The sequence below is a fragment of the Crocodylus porosus genome, unplaced genomic scaffold (assembly GCF_001723895.1).
Source record: "Crocodylus porosus isolate Cpor-Errol unplaced genomic scaffold, CroPor_comp1, whole genome shotgun sequence".
Taxonomy (NCBI): Eukaryota; Metazoa; Chordata; order Crocodylia; family Crocodylidae; genus Crocodylus; species Crocodylus porosus.
In genome coordinates this window covers 227609738-227632421 of record NW_017728886.1, presented here as the reverse complement: position 1 = coordinate 227632421, position 22684 = coordinate 227609738, and the positions used below count along the sequence as shown (strand labels likewise).

Genomic DNA, 22684 nt, shown 5'->3' with positions numbered 1-22684 from the left:
CTGAAAACTGAATGTCAGTTCAGTTTGTTATCAGTTCAACCTATACAGCTTAAAGGAAGCTGCCTACATTGAACTGATTCAGCCTCAGGCTTTTTAACTGTCTGTACTTAGCCTCAGAAATCAGAAAAGTTAAGCTCATACTCATGAGTTTAATTCTGACTTAAGCGGGTACACATGTGTTTAATTTGGACTGTTTCAGAACTGCATGACCATGGTATGTGTACACTTACGTAAGATGCTGTTTAAAAAAAGTCTTCAACCACCAAGAGCAATTTTTAAAGGGTCCATATACAATCTTTTAATAAAAATCATCTTCTAACATGAGTAATCTTTTTAGTGCTAAAATTAAAAAAAACATTATAGAGTCCTACCAGAATCCTGCCTGAACAGTGAAGTCGGGTAGAGTTGTAATCTAGGTGTTGGGCTGCTTTAGTTCAATCTGTACTGGCAGAAGCAAAGTTTTATAAACTAAAATAAGTAGGACAGACAAGCCTTTACTTAGCTTTCTTTTATTAGAAAGATTCAGTGCAATCAAATTCTCCTTCTAGTTCATCTTTATTCAGACATTCTCATAAACACTGAGGCTTTAATTATCTGTGCTCCTACCTCTGTAGGCAAAATCAAAGTTGTTAATTCCATAATTTACTTGGACTTCAGATTCTGTTCTTCTGTGAAGTGGGATTCCGTGTATGAAGAAGACTATAGTAATTGTTATACTCATACCTACTGCATTTAAGCCTTTAAATAACTAATTTTTCAAATATGGTATTTTGTTTGACTCTTCAAATCACATTGCTAGTCACATTTTTAAGCCCATGTCATTTGTGTGTCAAGATAAGCCCTTGCAACCTCTCTAGTACTAGAAAATTGTGAAAGCAAAAGATTTGCTGACTGCACCTAATTATTTTTTATCTAGTAATCTGTGAAATCTAATTTTTTGCTTAAATTGTATTGAGTTTTTTGCTTCAAAGTGACCTGTTTGTGATGGAATGCATTTTGCTTTAGATCACAGCTGTTTTGGACACTTGTCCCCAAAGGTATCATGGTAGTAAAGCACGATCTATAACTATAACACTGCCTAGGGACCTATCAAATTCATGGTGGAAGCATGCTGTGCAGCATCTCTCTTCATCTTGTAGGTTTCCCCACATTCCCTCTCCCCCTCCCACTGATTGGGAGAGGGGCCTGCCCTTCACTCTTGATTTGGCAGGGAGGCAAAAATCTATGGTTTTAAATAAGGTGCCATTTTTGCCTCCCGGTTGGTCAGCGGCAAGCAGCAGAACCCATAGGGTGCCTCAACCAGTCAGCAATGAGGAGGGGTATGTGAGGGAACCTGCAAGGTGAAAGGAGCTGCCACAGAGCCTGCTTCTGCTCTGAATTCGGTAGGTCTCTACCTATGCCCTATTTGACATTAAATAGGATAATAAACCAGAGAGAGTTGGATTTCCAGAGGAACTTTTAGTATGAAATAGTTCTTTTCTCTCTTACTTTTCCCATGAGTAACTGTTTGTTGACTATTCTGTAAAGGTATCTTTTACCATAGTGTTCCAACTACAGGTAGACTAGGATGTCCTTGTCTCTTCAGAATCATGGAATCAATGAGTTGGAAGGGACCTCGACAGATCATCTAGTCCGACCCCCTGCCACGGGCAGGAAGGAGCACTGGGGGTGGCAAGGGTCACAAGACCCCAGCCAGGTGCCTGTCCAGTCTCCTCTTGAAGATCTCCAGGGAAGGTGAGAGCACCACCTCTCTGGGAAGCCTATTCCAGGCTCTGGCCACCCTTACCGTGAAGTAGTTTTTCCTAATATCTAACCTAAAGCTATCCTCCCTCAGCTTGTGGCCATTGTTCCTGGTGACTCCAAGGGGGGCCCTGGGAACAGACTTTCCCTGAGTCCCTGCTGCTGGCCCCTGATAAGGTTGTAGGCAGCCACAAGCCTCGCACTCACTGGCTCTGGCAGCGGCAATCAGTCTCTTGTGGAGACTGAAGAGATTCAGGTCCCTCAGCCTCTCCTCATAGGGCTGGCCACAGAGGCCCTCAAGCATACAAGTGGCCCTCCTCTGGACCCTCTCCAGGTTCCCCACATCTCTCTTGAAGTGCAGCGCCCAGAACTGGACACAGTACTCCAGAATGTATATCTGTCCTTCATTTTTTGTAGATCCCTTCCATTTCCTCTCAGATATGCAGTGAAACGTCTCTCTTGGCCAAGGCCAGGGCTGTGTGAAATGGCTATGTCTCATTTCGATTTCAGATTCAGCGATTTAGGAGGACAGTGATATGTTTTGGTGTTTCAGATCACTGCTCTGTTTCGATTTGGCCAGATCTGTTTAGGAGTTTCAATGCTGTTTCAGAGGTTCAGACTGGCCGGGGAAAGGCAAGCACAGCTGGGTGGCTGCAGGTTTTCCCGTGGCTCCTCCTGCCTTTTCCTGGGCAGAGAGAGCCATGGGAGATGCCCACATGGCTGCCCTGCCCAGCCCCATCCCGCTTCCGACCGGCCCCAGCCTAGTCCCGACCCCTTTTTTTATTTTTTAAGCCTCGCACTCACTGGCTCTGGCAGTGGCAATCAGGGCCTCTGAGGGCTCGTGGCAGAGCCCCTCCATGCAGTGCAGGGCACCGGGAATCACCCGCACCCCCCCCGCCTGGCACCCATGTGGCAGCTGCCCCATCTCATGGGTGCAGCACAGCTCAGCAGGGCACCGCACGCTGTCTGGGAGCTGGTGCAGCTCCATCAGTCACCCGGAACCCAGCAGCGCTCAGCCCTAGTGGCCCCAGCTCCCAGACAGCGTGCAACACCTGCCAAACCATGCTGTAGAAACCTCTAGTAATTGTAGAAAGTTTTTGTACTAATTTCCACTGTTGCTGCCACTGGTGGAGCTGAGCCAGCAGTAGCAGTGTTGGTAAATACTTAACAGAAAAGACTGCTGTAGACAGCTGTGATAGATTTAGTAAGTGGGACCCAAAGTTCTGAATCTTAAGTAGTCTTCTATGTTGCCTATGGTTCATCCCTTGAAGTGGTTCAGCTATTTCATTTAATATATGGGCTGTGAGGTTTACAGTATTTCAACAACGACTGCTTATAAGTGTTCATTTCTAGTGGTGGAAAACTTCTACCGCTAAGTGATTCTAGAAGAGGGAGCAGTACAAGCATTCAGCTTGCAACAGCCCTCTCTCCTCTGCTCTTTGCATCTTCCCAAGACTGGGGTGATTCTGGTCTGGGGAAGTTGAGGGTTGTTGCAGTCCTCCTCCTGTTCCCAGGGGGATTGGAGGAGCAAGGCAAAGCCCCTGCCTACTTCTCACTGGGGGCCCCAATATGCAAGGAGTTGGTGGGGCGGGGGTGCACGTGCATCCCTTGCAAAAAAGCGCCTGTCGGCGGTGCCTGCAGGTAGTCGCCGCTTGCCACCCACTGCCGGCAGGGCTGGCTGCATCTACAGGTGTTCCATGATCACCCTGGGAAGAGTGGGCTCAAAGCTGATGCAGGGGTGGGGGGTTGGGGGAGGATTAGGACTAGGCCTGAGGTGGGGAGGAGGCTTGCCCCTGCCATCTCCCAGCTGCTGCAGTGTTGGGCTGGGTCCGCTGTTTTCCCCCCCACTGCCATGGTGTGCCCACTTCTCCCCCAGCTCGGGCTTGGTCCCACTCTTTCCCCCCTCCTCACGTCAGCTCCGAGCCTGCTCTTCCCCCCCTAACCTGCTGCTGCCGGGTCAGCCCAGCCCAGCTTCTGCCCCCATTGCTGTGGCCCAGTTTCTCCCAATCCTTGGGCCCAGGCCTCTCTCCTCCTCACCGCGCTGCTGCTGCGGTGTGCTTGCTATTTCTCCCCCCTGCCGCTGCCACGTCATCCCACATCACCCCTGCAGGGAGTGATGACGGAAGGGGGGAGGGGCGAGCCGAGGCAAGCGTCGGTGTCCTCGTCCCCCTGCTACTTCTGTCGCCACCTGCAAGGAGCTGGGCAGGTCCACTCCGTTGCCTCCACCTCCAGGGAGTAGGGCAGGGAGAGAGGGCAGGCCAGCTGTGCTGGCCTCGCCCTCTTCCTCCCCCCGCCCCCGTCCTCTGTGTCCCCACCATCATGATGGCACTCCACCATGCCGCCAGCTCCTGTAGGAACGCTTGTCTCTCCTCAGATGGGCTGTTTGTTTACCTAAAAAAATCTGTAACAGAAATAAATTCTCGTGAGTCTCTGAAATCCCCCTCTAGTGTTTCAGAACATCCATTTTGTGAATTGGATTATTGTCTAATCAGAAATTTCAATTTTAATGACACAAAGGGTGTTTCCCAACAGAAAATCAAATCTACTGAGGCAAACTTGGGAATTTGGATTAGTCCCTTGAAATGAGCGCAAATTACAGGCTCTACCTTAAGCGTTGGATGAGGTATTCTTACCTTACCCAGTGGTGACTTTAGTTTTGAAAATCATGATTAGTTACTTGTTAAACTAAGCAAAATACATTAAATGTTGTACTTAGCTATCAACAACCTTCATTATCTAGTTTTCTCAAGAGGCTTCTTCCATTGACTGTTAATGGGGCCAGAAACTTTTGTTGTCTGAATCTCTCCTGTCTAGGTAGCTTTGTTAGACCCCTGTTCTCTTTTTAATGGACACTTTCTGTAGGTAGAGAGGCAGTTGGTAAGTAGGGCATTCTAATTTTGTTCTTTCTCGTAATTTAATATATTGCTGCAGAGGAATTTTTAAAATGTGAAGGTGGGAACATTCAGTAGGATTTTAATTACTTCACATACAGCATACTTTCCAGTGGATGGCAGCCTGGAAAACTTCAAGGGTTTTTCTGCAGGTGCATATTCCTGTCCACAAACTTAAACAAGATTATGAAAGGAATGTCACTTTGATATCTAATTTTAATAACTGAGCTCTTCTGACACATCTGTGTTTTCATGTGCTCAGGACACGCATGGCCTGTTTAAAATCTGTTGTGAACTTTTAACTAAGTTACACTAGTAGTTCACTCTGTGAAACTTCAAATGGATGAGTGCAAGACAGGAGAGAGAATTTCAAGTGTCAAGAACTCCTTTTAGTACCTTAACACAAAAATATATTTAATTTCTTGTTGCTATAGTATGTGTAGGCATCATATAGAACACAAGAAAAGCATTGTCATTCAGAAGAACTATGTAACTATGTTCCTTCAGTAGTTTTACTGCTTTGTAAGTGGGACTGTTTACACTTCTATAGTCTCGGTGAAACATTGTAGTCATCGTTCTTTCTAGGTGAAACATCATAGTAATCATTCTGGAGGGGATACCTGTTGGAGATGGATGGGTTTTGCATTGTTTTCTGAGGGTGGCAAGACTTGGACTTTCCAGTTTGCAGTTAATCTTTGAAAGAGAATTAGTGTTCCTGCTTTGGATCTAAGAATAGCCTTCCTTCTGCAGTGTTCTGGTCTAGAAGGAACCTGAGGATGGGAGTGGGGAGAAGTCTTTGACTAAAATACTAGTGCAGGCATGTGCCTGTTTTTAAAAACAAACCAACCACCTAGTCCCAGATAAATACAGATTCAGATGCATCAAGAAGTTTGTCTCTTTGTCCAAAATTACAAAATTGGATAATGTGCAGTTCTTCCCTCTGTGTTACTTGGGGCTCCTACAGGATCCCTGCACTCCAGCTTAATCTCTTTCTAAATTCCACCAGCTGGGACTGATGCTGATGAGGCCTACTAGCTTGATTTTTTTGCATTGTTGTTTGGTCATTTGCAAAGACTGCTTTGGGAATTACAAGATTGACCTCTCTTCCTCTGTCTTCATACTGCCAGCTTTTAACTACCTATAACCCATGTTAATCCATCTCTCCAAGTGATGCTTTTTACTCTTAGCTGGAAAAAAATTAATGCTTCTGTTGCAATTGAATTACTTTAATCTACATTATTATTATTCAACAGATAAACCAGTATTCTTGGTTTTGTATAAATGTAAGAAAATACTGCTTCAAGAACTGAAAGCCATTGTACAGTATATTCTGTTTAGATGCATAGTTTCGAAACAGACAGTTACATCGCCTGTTTCAAACTTAACATGAGCAGTGCTTGCTAACTAGGAACAACCTGTGGCTCAACTTTGTGACCTTAAGGTTTGTTATCGTATTACTCAGAGCACCCTATGCCTATAGCAGAAATCATGAAGTTGACAAGATCTAGTTCATGGAACAGTAGTCTGTACCCCATGGACTGGATCCAGCTCTGGAAACCATTGGATCTGACCTGTGGAGCTGGGGCTTTGGCAGCAGGGGATTTCACTTGTGCCATGGCCAGACAGCAGGTAGCTTTGTGTGCTGGTAAGGAGAAGCGGCAGTAATGATGCCTGGTTCCTGGTGCTGGCCAAACTTGGACCCAAGCTGGGTCATTCCAGCCAGCTGCTGGGAGGCGTTTCTGACAGCTAATATGAGCAGTTGAGAACTGCTTATTTGAAGCTTGTAAATTAAATTGACCAGTAATGATTAATGAATTATGGAGTTAAGTATTCTATTAAAGCAATGGTGTCAGATGTGACCTGGATGCCCTGCCATTGTCACAGGTGCTGCTCTTCAGTCTTAACAAACCCACACAGGGCATGATGCATGCTGGACCAGCCCTGCAGGCAGGGTTCAGGATGCTGGCCTCATGCGGTGCCTGCCCCAGCTGTAGTACCTGCACATGCCACATGTAGTATGGATCCTGGACTGGCTGGAGTAGGCACAGTTCCACTGTGGGTACCACGTGTGGTGCAGTCTGGCCAGGGCAGGCACTGCATGCAGCATGATGCCTACTCTGGTCTGAGATCTGCATTGCACTCTTGGCTGGACTACACTGCATGTGACACCTGTTCTGGTTGCTCTAGAATATTCACCACACGTAGCACAGGGCCCAGGCCAGTTTAGATGATGCTGAGGGAGGGGGATAGGGTCTTTGGGCCTTGAAGCAGCTGTGGACCAGCCCGGCATCCCTCATCTAGCCTGCAGGACCAGATGGGATTGGCGCCCATGTATTAAAGTACTCAGTGGGTCTGGAGAACTCCTCTGCAGACAATGCATTTGTTATACAGTATTCCAGCAGTTCCAAATTCACCCAGCCCTGCTTGGCTGGATCCAGACTGCAGGGCTTCTAGCAGGTCAGATCCTTATCTGAAACCAGTGGCAGAGCTCATGGTATCAGGGAGCTGCAGGGTTTAATGCTTGTTGTTCACTGCTTGACACTAACATGCATGTCCAGCATGGCTCCATTACACCCCAGGTTTCTGTGGCTGCACCTCTGGGTGCCCCCACTCTCTCCAAGTTCACAGCTCCTCTTGGAGCCCTGCAGGCCAGATGGTGTAGTTTTGAAGATGGCCCATGTTGTTTGTAATAGGCAAAAAACTGTGACAAGAATTGTGCCATGCAAATTTTGCATTCCACCCAAATGCAGATAAATGGAGTGCACTGGGATTTTATTATCTTAGTAAATGAAAGTCCTCTCATGTTAGTACATTTAGTATGTGGAGATCTTTTTCTGGCTGCAAAGTACATCATTATAAAATGTATTTTATTGTGGTTTAACTTCTATTATAATAGAGCCGGTTCAGTGCTTTTGTCTTTTCACTTTTTTTAATATTTACATGTATGGACAACTTTCAATAATAATGATTCTTTTGTGCTTCCCTATACCCTCTGTTTGATCTGTTGAGTCTTTTTATAGACTGATATGGCAAATTTTAAGTACATAAATAATTTAGTTGAGCTATTTACTCATTTACATATTTTTCAGGGCCAGAACCTAAGTAGAATGTCCAGTTAGACTAGTTCAGGGCACAAACGCAGGATTCTCTAAAACAAGACTTAATTTTAATTTTAGTGTAATAAATTAAATACTTTGCATTAAGTCACTATAAAAATGTTGTCAATGTGATATCCTGTAGCAAAATATTTCAGCTGAAATGGTCAATAAAGTTTGGGTTCATGTTTTCAGAGGAAGCAAGAAGTGATTATTCAAATTTAGATCCAAGATATCTATGAGGTCTACTTTACAGAATAACCATATGCTTCACTTAGCTAATGAAGCACTTTCAGAAGCTGCTAGAAAATGTAATAAATGCAGCTGAAGTCACCAATCAAAGCATCAAATCAGAAACAGAAAAGGGATATGCTACCAACATGAACTGTAAACAGGACAACAAGTGATCTTGCATTTACACTGAAGATAAAAAAATGACATTGGTGACCTTCCAATAAAACAAGTTTAAGACCAAAATAGTTTCTATAAAAAAAAACAAAACTGTGTCCAAATATCTGTACAGTTATCAGACTTGATCTCCCTCCCCTCTCCTTTTCTCTCCCCAAAAAAGTTTTACTAGGGGGGAGAATAAAATAGAACTAGTGCTATAGCAAGAATTTTTATCGCTCCTGAAAGAAGTAGTCCAGGAATTGAAATGCAAGAAGCAAGACAACCTGATAAGTATGTCGGTGGATTTATGTGGCTTATTGATAGAAATGCCATCTGTTTGAGATGATCAAGAATCTGTTTGATTCCTTTCCACCTTGGAACTCCTACTTAGGTGTGAGAGGAGCATTCAACTGTGCTGATATTGTTTGAGGTACCTTGGTAATTCAATTATTGGGACTGTTTTGATCTTCTTAATACTATATTTGTACCAATATGATACTATTCGTTTTAGTAGATTTAGTTCTGATTTTACATGGATATGGGCTAGATCAGTTCAAGACAGTGGTATTTGAAATCTGTGTTTCAGAATGGCTAGGGTTTTTTGTAGCATGACCCTTGTTTAAGTTTTGGAAAAAATCATGATGGACACTGAAAAGCTACCTCTCTTTAGAAATAATTGTTAAGTACTGCTCTGTTTCTAGTGTAAAAGTGGAGAATGTGAGGAACAGTAAGGTTATAGGTAACCTATTCTGGTTATAATTGTGAATTCTTACTTGCAGTGTCTGAACACTTTTTTTTTTTTTTTTCCTGATGACTAAGTAGTGCTATAGAGCATGCTCCCATGTCTGTCAAGGATTCTGTAGCTCGGGGGTTGTCTAGCTCAAGGGGGTACTTGAGAAAGCTCTAGGGGGTGTATACAGACAGGTAGGGATGGAGCTCTGCCATGCAGAAGGCTGTGTTGTCACACAGGCATCACTCACCTGGCTGGACGTGGGAGGCGGGGGAAGCTCATATGCGGCGGCTGCTGTCACTCTGCATCTGGCTGCACACCCCCCGCCTCTCCCCCCCTGCTCTGCATCCAGCTGCCAGGGTACGCTGACCCAAAAAGGGTGAAAACCCCTGCTCTAGCTCAGTGGTTTTCAACGTTTTTTGTACCAGAACCCATTTGTAAACATCGATGGCCAGTCCCAACCTGCTGCCCCCAGGCCCAAAGTGTGTGGGGCAGGGTGTGAGTATATGTGGGGAGAGAGGGACCCAAGCAGCCCCTTGCAGGCTGGAACTTTACCAGCCTGCAAGGGAAAAGCCATGATTTCCCATACTTTGTTTGCGACTCTTTCATATATTCTTGCAACTCACTCTTTTGGGTTGTGACCCACAGGTTAAGAAATGCTGCTCTAGCTCACTGCAGTTAGACTCTCCACAGAACTGCATTTCTTATCCCAACTTTTAAAACCAGTGAAACAGCCACTGTATTTTTAAACAGTCGGGTATTGTCTTTACTGCTCTTTCAGGTGTAACATGTAGATTGTGTTGGAAATTGCTACCTTTAGTAAAGGCATTATCTCGAGTTAATTTTTACTTTTATTTTCAATAAGGAGTATTCCAAATGTGTAGTGCACATCTGCTTTGCTAATATTAAATTAAGTTTTTTAAAAGGTGCTAGGAAATGTCATGGTCATAGGCAGCGGAAGGGGGACTAACAGGGCTCACTTCCCCCCCCCCCCCAAACACATGGCAGCAGATAGGGCTGTAAGGTAGAGGGGGCATACTCGGGTACCCTGTGTACTTGCAGCTGGCCAGCTGCAGGCAGGTAAGTTTCTTTCAATCTTTATCACTGCCTGGGCTTTGGGGGGTGGGGGCAGATTGAGACCCCCACAGTGCAGAAGAGAGTGGGGTAGGGGCAAGGCGAATCCATTCACCCTTGCCCTGCTTCCTCCTGCACTGTGGGGATTGTCCCACAATCCGGCCTGACCAGGGCCGCACTCACAGTGAGTAGAGCCCTGGCTGGGCTGGGTCATGAGACAGTCGGAGCCCAGCAGCTCCTCGAGAGATCTGGTGCCAGGGAGCTGGGGGGGGGGGGGCATGTGCCCCCCCCCTGAACTTTGCATGGGGCAAGGGTGGGCCACAGCTGCTAGCTGGGCTCTTTGCTCCTGGCCTCTGTTTGGCTGCTGTCACTGCTTTCAAAACAGTGGTGGGAGTGAGATATAGAGGCAGGAAACAGAGGCTGAACCCAACTGCGCCTGCCCTTGCCCTGTGCAAAGATTGGAGTGGGGGAGGGCCTGGGCCCCACCACCCTGACTTCCCAGCGCTGCACTAACTCTGGACGAGTTGCCAGGCTCCAATTGTCCCATGACCTGGTCCAGCTGGGTCATGGCTCCCTATGGAACTTCCCCTAGTTCCCCTGTGCAGTGTGTCTGGAAGAGCTGCTGGATTGTGCTGAGATCTTCCCGGGGACAACTCGGGGTAGGTGTGGGGGTGCCGGGGGTGGCCTGGCAGTGCAGCCAGGCCTGGTCTCATTCTGGCTCCTGGCTCCACATCTCCCCAGGCAGTGTGGGTCTGGGGCCGGTGCAGGACTGGGAGGTGGTGGCTCACGAGGCTCTCTGGTGCAAGGGAACGGGTGTGGGAAAGGGTGTCTGCATGGGCGCAGAAGGCCCTGGGCTCAATCCTGGCTCTGCTCCACTCCCTCCTAATTCCTGCCCAGTCCCAGCCCCACTTTCCCATGGGACGGGCGCATCAAGAAAAGAAGTTAAAGGGTAAAAGGAAAGAAAAGTGTTATTAGGGTCTGCATTTGTATGTTTCTGGAAGACCAAGGTTGTGTGATGATTCCAAAGAAAATATTTGTTCTGGTTCAGACAGCGTCCAAAGTCATAGAATTAAGATAAATTACTTTATTAGCTGTACTGCATTGCTTTTGCTGCTGCCTGTAAATGGGACCCATGCTACGTCAAACAACCTCCTAACAGTTAGGCATGTCATGGGAAATTATTTCACATGGGCATCCTAATCCAAGGAGTACAACTTTGTAGATGGCAAAAGGGCATTCCATTTACGGAAGGAAGCAAGTCGGCTTGAAGCATGAGAAGCGAAATGTTTTCACAGTGATCCCTAGTGACATGTAATATGAAGTAAAATAGACGTTTTCTCAGGGCTGTGTTTTGTTTTTGTTTGGGTTTTTGTTTTTTTGTTTTTTCAGCATCTTTCTTTTCTCTCTCTTTTTTTCCACAGTGGATGGAACTGAGGTTTAACACTCTGGCAAAATGCCCGCACTGCAAAAAAATGTAAGTTGCCTAAAAATGCTAATATTGTTGAGAGGTTCTTTGGAAACCAATTTAAAACTGCTAAGCATATATCAGATGTTATTGGTTAAGAACAATCTGTTTACAGATATTTTTCTCTATGGATCTGAGAATACACAGGCATGGATCTGAGAATTGTCTGCTTTAATTCTTGAGAAGTAGCTTTAATTCTTGAGAAGTAGCTTTAATATATAGGTTTGATTTGTAAATTATTTGATTGTTAGTGTCAGGGTAGAAAATATTCTGCTAATAGCAGGAATAAATAGATTACTAAAACCTAGCAGCAATTCAGATTCTTTTTAATAAGATGTCCTTAGAATGTTATCATTTCATTCAATTAATCAGGATGTCATGGTTAAATATGTAGTTTGCCTTCACTTTGGGACAGTGGACACAAGAAATAAAAGCTATCCTGTATTTATTTATTCATTTGTAATGCACTTTAAGCTTCCTTCATGTCCCCAAAAAAACTAATTCAAGTTTAGTGTCTTCTTTGCTCACTGTATGCAACTAACTGGAGACTAAATTCTAACCTGGTAAGGAGTGGGAGACTGTGCCAAGAAGGAGAGTGAAAGTAATAAAACATATATTAACAACAACAACAAAAAATAGAAAGCAGGCTTAAATTTTGCAATTGTTAAATGGGGTTAGTAATATTTTGAAACATTTGAAGATAAAATGTATGTTCCCAACAGTGCCTAGAATGTGTACAAAACAAGATGATCACAAGTATATGGCATAAAACACATGAAATCAAGTTGCTTTGGAAACTTGATTCCTATTTTATGTGGAGGTTCCTCTCTTTCCTTGATTTGTTTTATGCTGGTCCTGATCATGGGAACAACACCTTTGCATTGAAAGGGAAGAGCCACTGACCCAGGTGTGTATCATATAAAAACGTAGATACTTATCTATCTGACCATCCTTTCTATGTGAGTGGTCTGGTTTTCAAAAGTGATTTTACTTTTCACCTATCACTGAAGTTATTGAGGAAGAATTGCCAGTTTGGGAGGATGCTTTTGGAAATCTTGAGTCAGGGGAGCATGATGAAAAAAATGAATGATTGTGCATGGGTTAGCAGACACTACTTGGTTTAGGCCAGATAAACTGTAGAGCCTGTATCAGTTCTTGTACTCAAGAAACAAAGTCCTGTCTATGTTAGCAGTAAGTATATCCAGCATTTCTCTTCAGGTCTAAGTATTAACATTAATCACATTTAGCTTTAAAATATAGCACACTGTATTCCACAGTAGATCTTCAAGACCTCCTTTTTTCCTGACATTGTCCTTAAAACACAGGCTATCTAAATATTTATTTTAAACAGGCACATTTTTTTTTAGTTCAAGTTAACAAAACAGGGCAAGGGGAAGGGGTGGAACCTCAGCTTTTTGTTGCAGCCCTCCTTCCTCTTCTGTTCTCTGTTTTGTCCTCCTTTTCCCATGTCAGGCTATTCAAATGATATCTAATTAGAGCAAGAACCTGCTACTTTCCTTGTTCTTGTTCCTTTTCCTTGTCCTGTCCACCTTGACTTGTTAGCAAGAGTGTTTTCCCCATTCATGCGGTTGTGGACACAATTTTTTATGTAGCCTAGCTGGCATGTTGTTTACTCAACTTTTTAGGAAGGTGAATATTGTGTTTGGGCAAGAAAGAATCATTCTTTGTTCAGAATTATTCTTCTGAGTAACATCAGCACACATAAATACACGTGTAAATATATTTGCAAATGGTTTCTTTTTAGGTTCTGTATAACTCTGCAAATGATTTGCACACACATCTGGGGGCCAGAATCTGGCTAGTAAAATCTTTGGGGTTTCTGAAGTGTGTACATAATAAAAGAACTAAAGGTGAGGCCTAGAGAAACAGAGGAAAAACAAAATGGCCATGTCCAGATGAGCAGAGGCATGTGGTTTGTGGCACCACCAAGTGCATGGGTATGTTAAAATGTGCCCTGCACTGGAAATCTACAGAGTTGTGGGGTGAAATTTGCTACCAAAAAAGCTCCAGGAAAAAAGTGAAGCGGAGCACTCTACCGTAGCATGTATTGGGAGAAGTGAAGGCTTGGTCTTCCAGGGAGACATTCTGTCCGGCAACAAGAGTGTCTCGATGCTCCATTTGTGCCCCAGCACGCAGAGACCTGGGAGGAGCTGGGCAAGAGCAGTTGGCTCACAGCAGGGCAATTTGTCCTGCAACAAAGTGCACATGTAGGGGAGTATGCTGAGGCACAAAGTAGCAGCACAAGTCTGTGCTGCTGCAAGTGCATGCCCTTGCTCATCTGGACACAGCCAATTTGTGTAAAGCTAGAATCGCACCAAATGCTTTTGGAACACAAATGTAATGAATCAGTGACTTTCAAAAACAACATTTTAAGTCTAGGAACATACTTAATTCACGGTTTTGCAGATTACGTGGAAACTGTGAAATCTGGGATTGCCCATGAAATCTGCAAAATCAAAACAACAACAAAAAACTTAATAAAAATAATATGCCAACTCCCTACTGGAAGCGAGTAGTCCTTGCTGCTGGGAGGGGAAGGCACTGACTGGTGAGTGGGCATGAAGCTCAGCAGACAAGATGATGGCTGCCCCCTTCTCCCTCCTTCCCTGCCAGACTCTCAGCCAGTCAGTGCCGAGGGGCAGGGTGGCCCAAAGGGCATCCAGCAATCAAGATGGTGGCCACCCCCTCATCCCATCTGCCTTCTCCATGGAGCCTTTCTGCCAAGCAGCACCAAGGAGCAGGACCACTGTGAAATGCCTGAGAAATCAGCTCTACATGCTGTGAGCAGGCTGCAAAAAACCTTTTTCTTGTTGTGATTTTAAGTAGGTCCTTATTTTACATCTGGGTATGGTATCTGTTTACGTCTGTGTAACTACTATGTCACCCCTTTAGTTGCTGTCACAAGTTTTAACATTAAGATTTTTTGAGTGGTTGAGTTATTCCTTTATATAGACTGCCTGCAAGGTAACTTCTGAAGAGAATGAGACCACTCATAATATAGATGCAGAGAGCAAAATCATTAGCTTGTAAGAAATAACGTAGATTAACAGCTCAATTTTGAAAGTAATCAACTTGATGCATAGTGCTACTTGTGTCAGTTTATCTGTTGAAAATGGCTTAACAAAGGAGCTGTAATAAAAGCTTCAAATGTTTAGTGGCTCTTGCTTATGTAAATGGTTGAGGTCCAACGTATGTAAGCGATCCAATGGGATCTCCAAATATAACTGAGAGTAGTGACTCTGTCCCAGTGCTTTTATAGTGTCAACTATAGCCTTGGTGAGGGAAGGAGTATGTACCTTTTTGTATGTTGTTAGTACGGTAGGTAGGAATGGGACAGATGCAGAGGGGATGCAGTGCACGCGTCCCCTCCCCACTTCATTTGAGGCCACAGGAGCAGCAAATCAGATAAGACTCTGTCCCTCACTTCCCCTCTGCTCAACAGCATGTCCCCAGGGTCCCCTTCTCTCCCCTCCCCTCCCTGCCCCTGTTGTTCCCACTGTCTCTGGCTGCCCTGGGTAGGGCAGGTGGGGGTAGCTGTGTTCCTACCCAGTTCCATCTAGGCTGCTTGGGAGATTGGTCTCAGCTTGGGCCAGCAGTGGTGGCAGGTGGGTTCCTCTTTCCTGACCAAATCCCCCCCGCTCCCCTGGTGTTCCTTGTTGGCATGGGAGCAGGCTCAGGAGATTGAATCCACCTACCACTGCCTCTGTTCCTGGCTGAGCCTGGTTTCCTATGCAGGCCCAGCTAGAACAGGGGCAGGGTGGATAGGAGAGGAGGTATTGCTGAGCATGGCGGAGGTGCTGGCGGGGAGCAGTGGAGGTTCTTACCTGTCAGACTAAAAATCCCGTATTTGCTTGTTTGGTGTGGCATACTTACCCCAGTGGGGTTGGGGTGCAGCCCCCCCTGCAGTCACTGCTTTTTCACTCCCCTTTACAAAATCCTGGCTGTGCCTATAGATAGGATCTTTTAAATCTTCACTCCAAAAGCTGGGACAGGGGAGCATCAATATTTCCTCTGCTCATATACAGTATTCAGTTCTCATTAAAATTCCTGTGTCCTCCCCAGCCTACCCCCCCTCCCTCATCTTCTTCCTGGAAAATATTTAAGCAACTTTCGAAATGGTAAGATTATGAAATAAGTCAGTGAAGAAGAAAGCTTAGAAGAGTTGGTGGGGGTGGGGAGTCTTTTTTATTCAGACTGCTCAGAAGTCTTTAGTGTGGTGATAAACAGGTTTATCTCCTGTGTCTGACCTACTATTATGAAGAGTAGGTCTTTGTTAATAATTCAGTGCCCTTGCCCTTTTTATGTAAGTCTTGAACTTACTTTCCCTGTTTGTCCAAGGGGGTGGAGGGAGTTCTGACGCTCCTAATATTTTGAAAGTGAAAAAATGACACTTTAACAACACAGTTCAGATTCTTCGAGTCCTGCCTACACTAAATCCTTCTTGTGCTTTCAGGTGATGTATTTATGGCATGAGGGAAGCTGTGCTTTCCCCATCCATCTTGGTTGTTCTCTGAATGTCCCTGTTTTAAGTTCCAGATATGTTCCCTTTCTCATTACCATTTAATGAAAAGATTCTTCTGGTCATCCATTCTTCAGTTGTCCTTTCACCCCAGTGACATACTTCCAATTTCTTAACACAGGTTATGGCAGGTATCTGGAGCATGTCCTACTTTTCTGTAAAGCTCTGGACTACTTGTAGTATGAGGCTACTAACTAGCATGAAACCTACAGGCTGGGGAACTCCCTTCTCGTCAGTGCACAGGCAGAAAAGGATCTTGGAGTCATCATTGATGCCAAGATGAACATGGGCCGGCAGTGTGGGGATGCAGTCAGGAAGGCCAGTTGCACCTTGTCATGCATCCACAGATGCATCTCAAGCAGATCCAAGGAGGTGATCCTCCCCCTCTACGCAGCACTGTCCAGGCCGCAGCTGGAGTACTCCATCCAGTTTTGGGCGCTGCACTTCAGGAGGGGTGTGGACAACATGGAGAAGGTCCAGAGGAGGGCTACTCGCATGATCAGGGGGCGGCAGGGCAGGCCCTACAAGGAGAGACTACAGGACCTGAACCTGTTCAGCCTCCACAAGAGAAGGCTGAGGGGGGATCTGGTGGCCTGTTACAAACTAGTCAGAGGGGACCAGCAGGCACTGGGCGAGTCCCTGTTCCCCCTGGAACACTACCAGGAGTGATCAGGAATAATGGTCACAAGCTGGCAGAGGGTAAATTCAGATTAGACATCAGGAGGCACTACTTCACTGTCAGGATGGCTAGGATCTGGAACCAACTTCCAAACGAAGTGGTGCTGGCTCCTACCTTGATGGTCTTTAAGACAAGGCTGAACAAACACCTTGCTGGGGTCATTTGACCGCAGCACTCTTTCCTGCCATGACAGGGGGTTGGACTTGGGACCTGAGCAGATCATCTTCCGACCCTACCGACTATGAAACTATGAATTCTAGCCAATTATGGGGTAACTGTGATGGAACTAGTTTCCACTAATAATAGGTCTAGTTTAAATGGACTTGGGGACAAACTGGGCTTTAAATTTTGTTTGTTTTTTTTACATGAACACATTCTGAAATATTGTTTAAGTTGCTGCTCTTCAGGTGGTTCTGTCACATGGGATAGGATTAATATTTTCTAGTATTCACGTCACTTGTGTGTAAAGTATATTCTAACATTAGTCATTACATCTATCAAGTAGCTTTACTGCGGAATGTTTATGTGGCCTTGGACCCTTAACCTCTCTGTGCCTAAGTTGTTCTGGGGGGTTTTGCTTTCTAATATTGCCTGCTGTATAGTTTCACTTAGCTAATTTGTTTGGGGTTTTTTTGTTTGTTTTTTTGGTCCCATAAAATGTTGTGCAATGTAGTAGCTTCATCTCTGGCTCCGAGTCTCCCTATCTTTCTTCATTTAGAGGAGGGGAAGGAATATGGAAAAATAAATCCCAAACAGTGTTGTAGTGCTAAGATTGCAAAATCAAGAACGCAAGACATAGAAACCTTAGAAGTACAATCTTCCCCCCTCCCCCTGTATTAATTTGGCCATACTATGATTTATATGGAATGTGTATATATCCTGGCATGGAAATAATAGGTAGTACTTACCTTCTTTGTTAAAAATGTGGGGATGGTTAATAGGACCTTGCACTTGCACTGTTTTAAACATTTGTGAGGTGAGGCTTCTACACTGAAGCATTCTTGGGGGAACAGTTAGCATGCAGAGTCACTTTTTATGGCCTGCGAAGGAGGCATTCACCACTAGCTTGCTGCATAATTTCAACTCTTGCATCTCAAGATATAGCTAAAATTGGTTGTGTCACAAGGCAGTGTATTAGCTTGAGGACCCCTTCCCTATGTTGGGAGAATTTGGAAATCCCTTGTGGATAAACACGAGTGATGTAAAGCCTCTTAAAGCAATCCATTTGAAAGCTTTCCAAGAAGAACATTTCAAGAATTCTAGTCACACGCTAAACATGTGAAACCTTGCTGTGCTTTTAATTCAGCAGTTTGTGAACTTGAGTCATATGACACAGCTTGTTCAGCTTTTGCTTTCTCTTGTATACTTTCCCTTTTAGAAATGAACGTTTTAGTTGTATCAAGATCCAAAGGAAACATATTTTTTTCTTTTCATCTTCATACACAGAGTTCAGGTATTATAATATTATTTCCAGGGCCATTTCTTGATCATATACCAGGAAACGTGAAATATGTTTCAAGACAGGTGGAGACCTACCTTTTTGGCAGGCATGCCACAAATTCTGTCCAGTTTTGGGCAGGAGCCACCTCCACAGTCCACCTGGTGGGACCAGACACAGGTGTGCTATTAGCACACTGAAACAGATAGTGCTTAGAGATTGTTACAACACTATTAACCCTTAAAAGGAATGTGAAATACAAACACAGATAGACTTTGATTTTAGGACACCAAGTTAACTTTATTAGTAAACAGTTTTTTTTTTATTCAGAGAGAAAAACATTCAGTACTATAATCTCACCCAATCCCAGATGTTACTTTGCTCAACAGAAAAGACAGCTGCTCAGTTCCTGAAGTCAAAGGGTGTGCCATTGGCTGGGAGGGTTCAGATAAGTATTATGACAGTAACATCTAACTTTCTTGCTGTCCCCCTTTCATGCTTTTCAACTTCACTCCTGTTGATGACTCCTTGCTTTTGGATTGGTCTTGCTGCAGTCAGCATATTGTCCATATTTTTATCCTCTTAGTATGTTCCTTTGTTCAACAGACCCATCGCAAGCACACCTTTTCATTTGGCCTTTTTCTGGTATCTTACTTTGAACTTTGTCATTGCCCTTATCACTTTTCATTAACATATCCAATCCTTTCATCCCTCTGATTTAAGCTGGTTAGTGCCAAGTTCAGTTCATCTGAGCTGGTAACAAGGCCATGCTGTGTTATATTAAAAGAACTTCTCACAGTGATAAAAAGAAAAGATATATTATAATGAGCACTATGAACTCTACAAAAATAACTCATGGCCAGCTAATAAACTAAAAAATTAATGAGGCTATACAAAACTTAAGCAGCAATGATTAAATAAGGCTAAATATAAACAATACTATAATTCACCACTCTATAAGGAGGTGCAACTTCAAAGCATAAAATATAACAAGCTACCATGTGGAGCAGGGCACCAAGACTCATTGCCCTGCACCAGCCATACCACCAGCCATGCGGTGAGTAATGGACTGGGCGGGGGGCTGTGTTGCCCTAATCCTCTGGCCACCAGAGGGGAGGTGGAGTGAGGGACAGCATGGGTGGCCTGAGGGGAGCAGCAGTGCCTGGGCCATACCCCTACTCTGACCCACACATTGTGGTGCTGGAGATGGGGGGGGGGGGGGCTGCGGGTCAGGAGTGAGGGGCACTGGCAGGGCCAGGGGGCTGCAAGTTGAGAGTGAAGGGCACCTGTAGGGCTGGAGGGGTAGGGGATTGGGAGTTAGGGACACTGGCAGGGCTAGGGGGCTGCAGGCCAGTAGTGAGGGGGCCCTGGAATCCAAAAGGGTTGAGAACCACTAGACTAGATGACCTCCTGAGATCCCTTCCAACCCTAATTTTTCTGTAATTCTAAATTAATCCCACTCCCCCAAGTGCCACTCTGAGCCCCTTCCCTTTCCTGATCTGATGTGCTGCTTCTTACCTTGTGCTCCATGCCCAATCTGCTGCTTTGCTTTCTGTCCCATCTGCCAGTGTCCCGCCTGTTCCCTTCCTGATCTGCCATGTGCCTCACACAGCAGCTGCCTGTATCATGTATGCCAGAGGTTGTTTCAGGAGGTGCTAACAAACATGCAAACCATTCATACTTAGAATGGGCAATCCATGTATTTCACTCAAACATTTATAATTTCCATTTCTGGCCCTTCCAGTTTCTTTACAGATTCAGTACATTTCAATAGAATTAAGTGTGCTCCCATTTTTCCTCAGCAACATTTCTATCTATAGTCCTGCATTGGCAAATGTTATTTTATAATGCTTTTCCCTAGTGAAAGCCTATTCCCAACATTGACTAGTACTTTAGCTTCAGTCTGTAGAGTAGTAAGACTTGTATGGAGCCAAGCTGTGGTGTGGCAAAGCACAACAAAAATTGTTCCTCACCCCCCCATGGCTGCTAGTTGTTCAAAAGGGGACCATGTCCTTTTTGATCCTATCTCCACTAGTGTGTTTAATGTATGGATACTGTCTATCCAAGGTGTATGTGCTTACCAACCATGTTTTACTTCCTTACTCCCTCCCCGGGGAGCTCTACCTGTAATTGTGATTGGCAGGAACACTGTGCACACCTGTATTGCACCAGTTCATGCAACCCAAAGCTGCTTAGTGCAGACTCTTTTCCATAGTGTGGAATGGTGCTAACACATTTTGAAGTGCTTTCTTTGGATCCTGTGTCTTCTGTGGCAATACTGGGCAATTTTAGATGGTCTCTGGCTTGGTTCTTATCTCTGGGAATGCTTTGTGATGGGGTTGGAAATGCAGGATGTTAATGCATCTTTTTTTGTCATGATCAGATAATCTTATCTGTAATGAGTTTTTGACCAGGTCTGAAGTGTGTTTTGTGTCTAGTTTTCTTCCTAGAGATCAGTGGATCCAACAGGATAACTTTAGATGAGTGGTAACATTCCCAATAGGGAATCCTCCAAGTGGTCTAGTAAAACAAGGTTTTGTAATCAGTAGCATAAGAGCATCAGAAACACTGTTCCTTGTTCTACCATCCTCTTGAAAATTATTCTGGTACATAGTGGCAAGCAACAGTGGCTGAAACTTTTTAAATTGGAGTCCAGGTGTGAATCCAGAGGAGGTTCAGTGGCAGGGTAACATGCTCCACTATGTAAGCAACAGACAGACTTTGCAGGTGGGGAATAGGCCCTAAAGCAGATAAGCCCTCTTTTTCCCTTCTTCCTCCCTTCCCTCGAATCTTGTCTGGGACCAGATGTTAAGTGTCGCATGGTGCCATTCAAAGTCATGGGACTAGTAGAGTTGAGGTCTGGACAGATTTATTTTTTTTTTATACATCAGTTGTTTGTGGATCCCAACGTTCCAACAGCAGAGTATATCTGTGTAATGTGTATCCATAGGGATGGTAGGCTATACCCCACAGTCCCAGTGAGCACTTTGAAGCCCATCCCAGATCTTGCCAGGAATGCGTGAGGGCCAGGAGAGATGTAGGTGCAAGATGGGGGGGACCATAGGAGACATTTGGAGAAAGGCATTAGCATATTATGTGATCTAAACAACCTGGGGAAAGTTCAGGAGACCCAAAACCCCATGGAGCCATCAAGAATTGGAGGGAGGAGACCTGGAGTAGGTTGGAGAAGGTCCAGATATTATTCAAAGACAACGTAGGATTCTCTCTCTTCTGTTCTGTATGGTTGTTCTGTGCCAGCAGGGTCATGATAGACCCCAGCTTTATCTTCCCAGGATCCTCATTTTGTGTTACAAGAGGACCTCCTAATGAGAGCTGTGAGACACAAAGCTATAGGGACATAATGGTATACGCTGTTGGTGCCAAAGCAGTAATAAAACCAAGTGTTAAAGTTAGACCCCTGCATACCATGGGCAGGTCACTTGGGGACTGAGAAGACATGAGAGGGTGTTCTATGAAATTCTGGCTAGGAGTCTACCAAAACATCAAAGACTGCTGCGTGTCCTGCCCAGAGTGCCAGCTAGTTGGGCCCAGGCCCACAGAGAACCCAGTTAGTACCCAGCCCAGGTCAGCAATATATTTGAGTGGGTGGGATTGGTCTTATTTGGGCTGCTGAAGCCAAATGCCAACTGTTGCTGTTTTACTCCTGTCCCGCTAAACTATGGTAACTGATACCTAGAAGCAGTGATCATCTATTCGGCCTTGGCTTAAACAGTCACTTCAACATTTATTAACATTTATTTTTTGGTAGGGATTCCCCAGGAGAGCACCATATTTATGTCACAGTTGTAGGAGGCCTTGGATCCATTAAGCAAAGACCTCAGTTTACCATCCCCAAATAGATGGATTGGTTGAGTGATTCAACTAAATGTTAAAAGGGATGGTATGGTAGCTGGGGAACATGGAAACTGTTAGATTGGATATCTGGAAAAACTTCTTCACTGTGAGAATAGCGAAGCAGTGGAGTAGACTGCCTAGGCAAGTTGTGGACTCCCCCTCACTGGAGGTGTTCAAGAAGAGGTTGGACAGCTGCTATTCAGGGAAGATGTTTGCTATGCTTATTTTCCACTATGGGTATTTCCTATGCTTCTAGACTTTACTGGTTTCTCCCCTCCCCACCCCCTCCCACACACTTGTGCTATACATACCAAGATGTTTTTAAGCCTCCCCAGAGGCATTGGGTATTGGCTACAGGTAAGGATGGGGACTTCAACTGGGGTGTGCTGGTTCTGTTAGGAAGCTGAGGTTCCTAGCTAGAGGGTCTTTCCCCTCTCCCCAGGGTCAGATCAGTAACCATATTTAGGGTCAGGAAGGAATTTTACCTCATTGCAGAGATCTGAGTTGGAAAATTTTCCAGTGCTTTATTTTTCTGTAGGAAATTTTTCCATTTCTAAAAATTAATTGTTTCATAAAATTCATTAGTAACAGTGAATGGATGCCAGTACAATATTAGGCACAGTAGACACCTCTAAGAAAATGGTGGTGGGTCAACTTCATTCCTCAGGGTATTTCATAGATTTCATAGACATTAGGGCTGGAAGGGACCTCGGGAGATCGAGTCCAGCCCCCTGCCCAAAGGGCAGGAAGTCAGCTGGGGTCATAGGATCCCAGCAAGATAAGCATC

At 44.8% G+C, this 22684-nt stretch overlaps 1 protein-coding gene across 1 annotated transcript in view; it reads left to right on the top strand.

Annotated features, from left to right (window-relative positions):
* Positions 1-22684, top strand: part of TMEM55A (transmembrane protein 55A) — a 51581-nt gene that overhangs the window by 16026 nt on the left and 12871 nt on the right. Inside the window, exon 5 of the mRNA XM_019550338.1 lies at positions 11342-11394. Coding sequence (XP_019405883.1) covers positions 11342-11394 — 53 coding nt within the window. The remainder of the gene's footprint in view (positions 1-11341; positions 11395-22684) is intronic.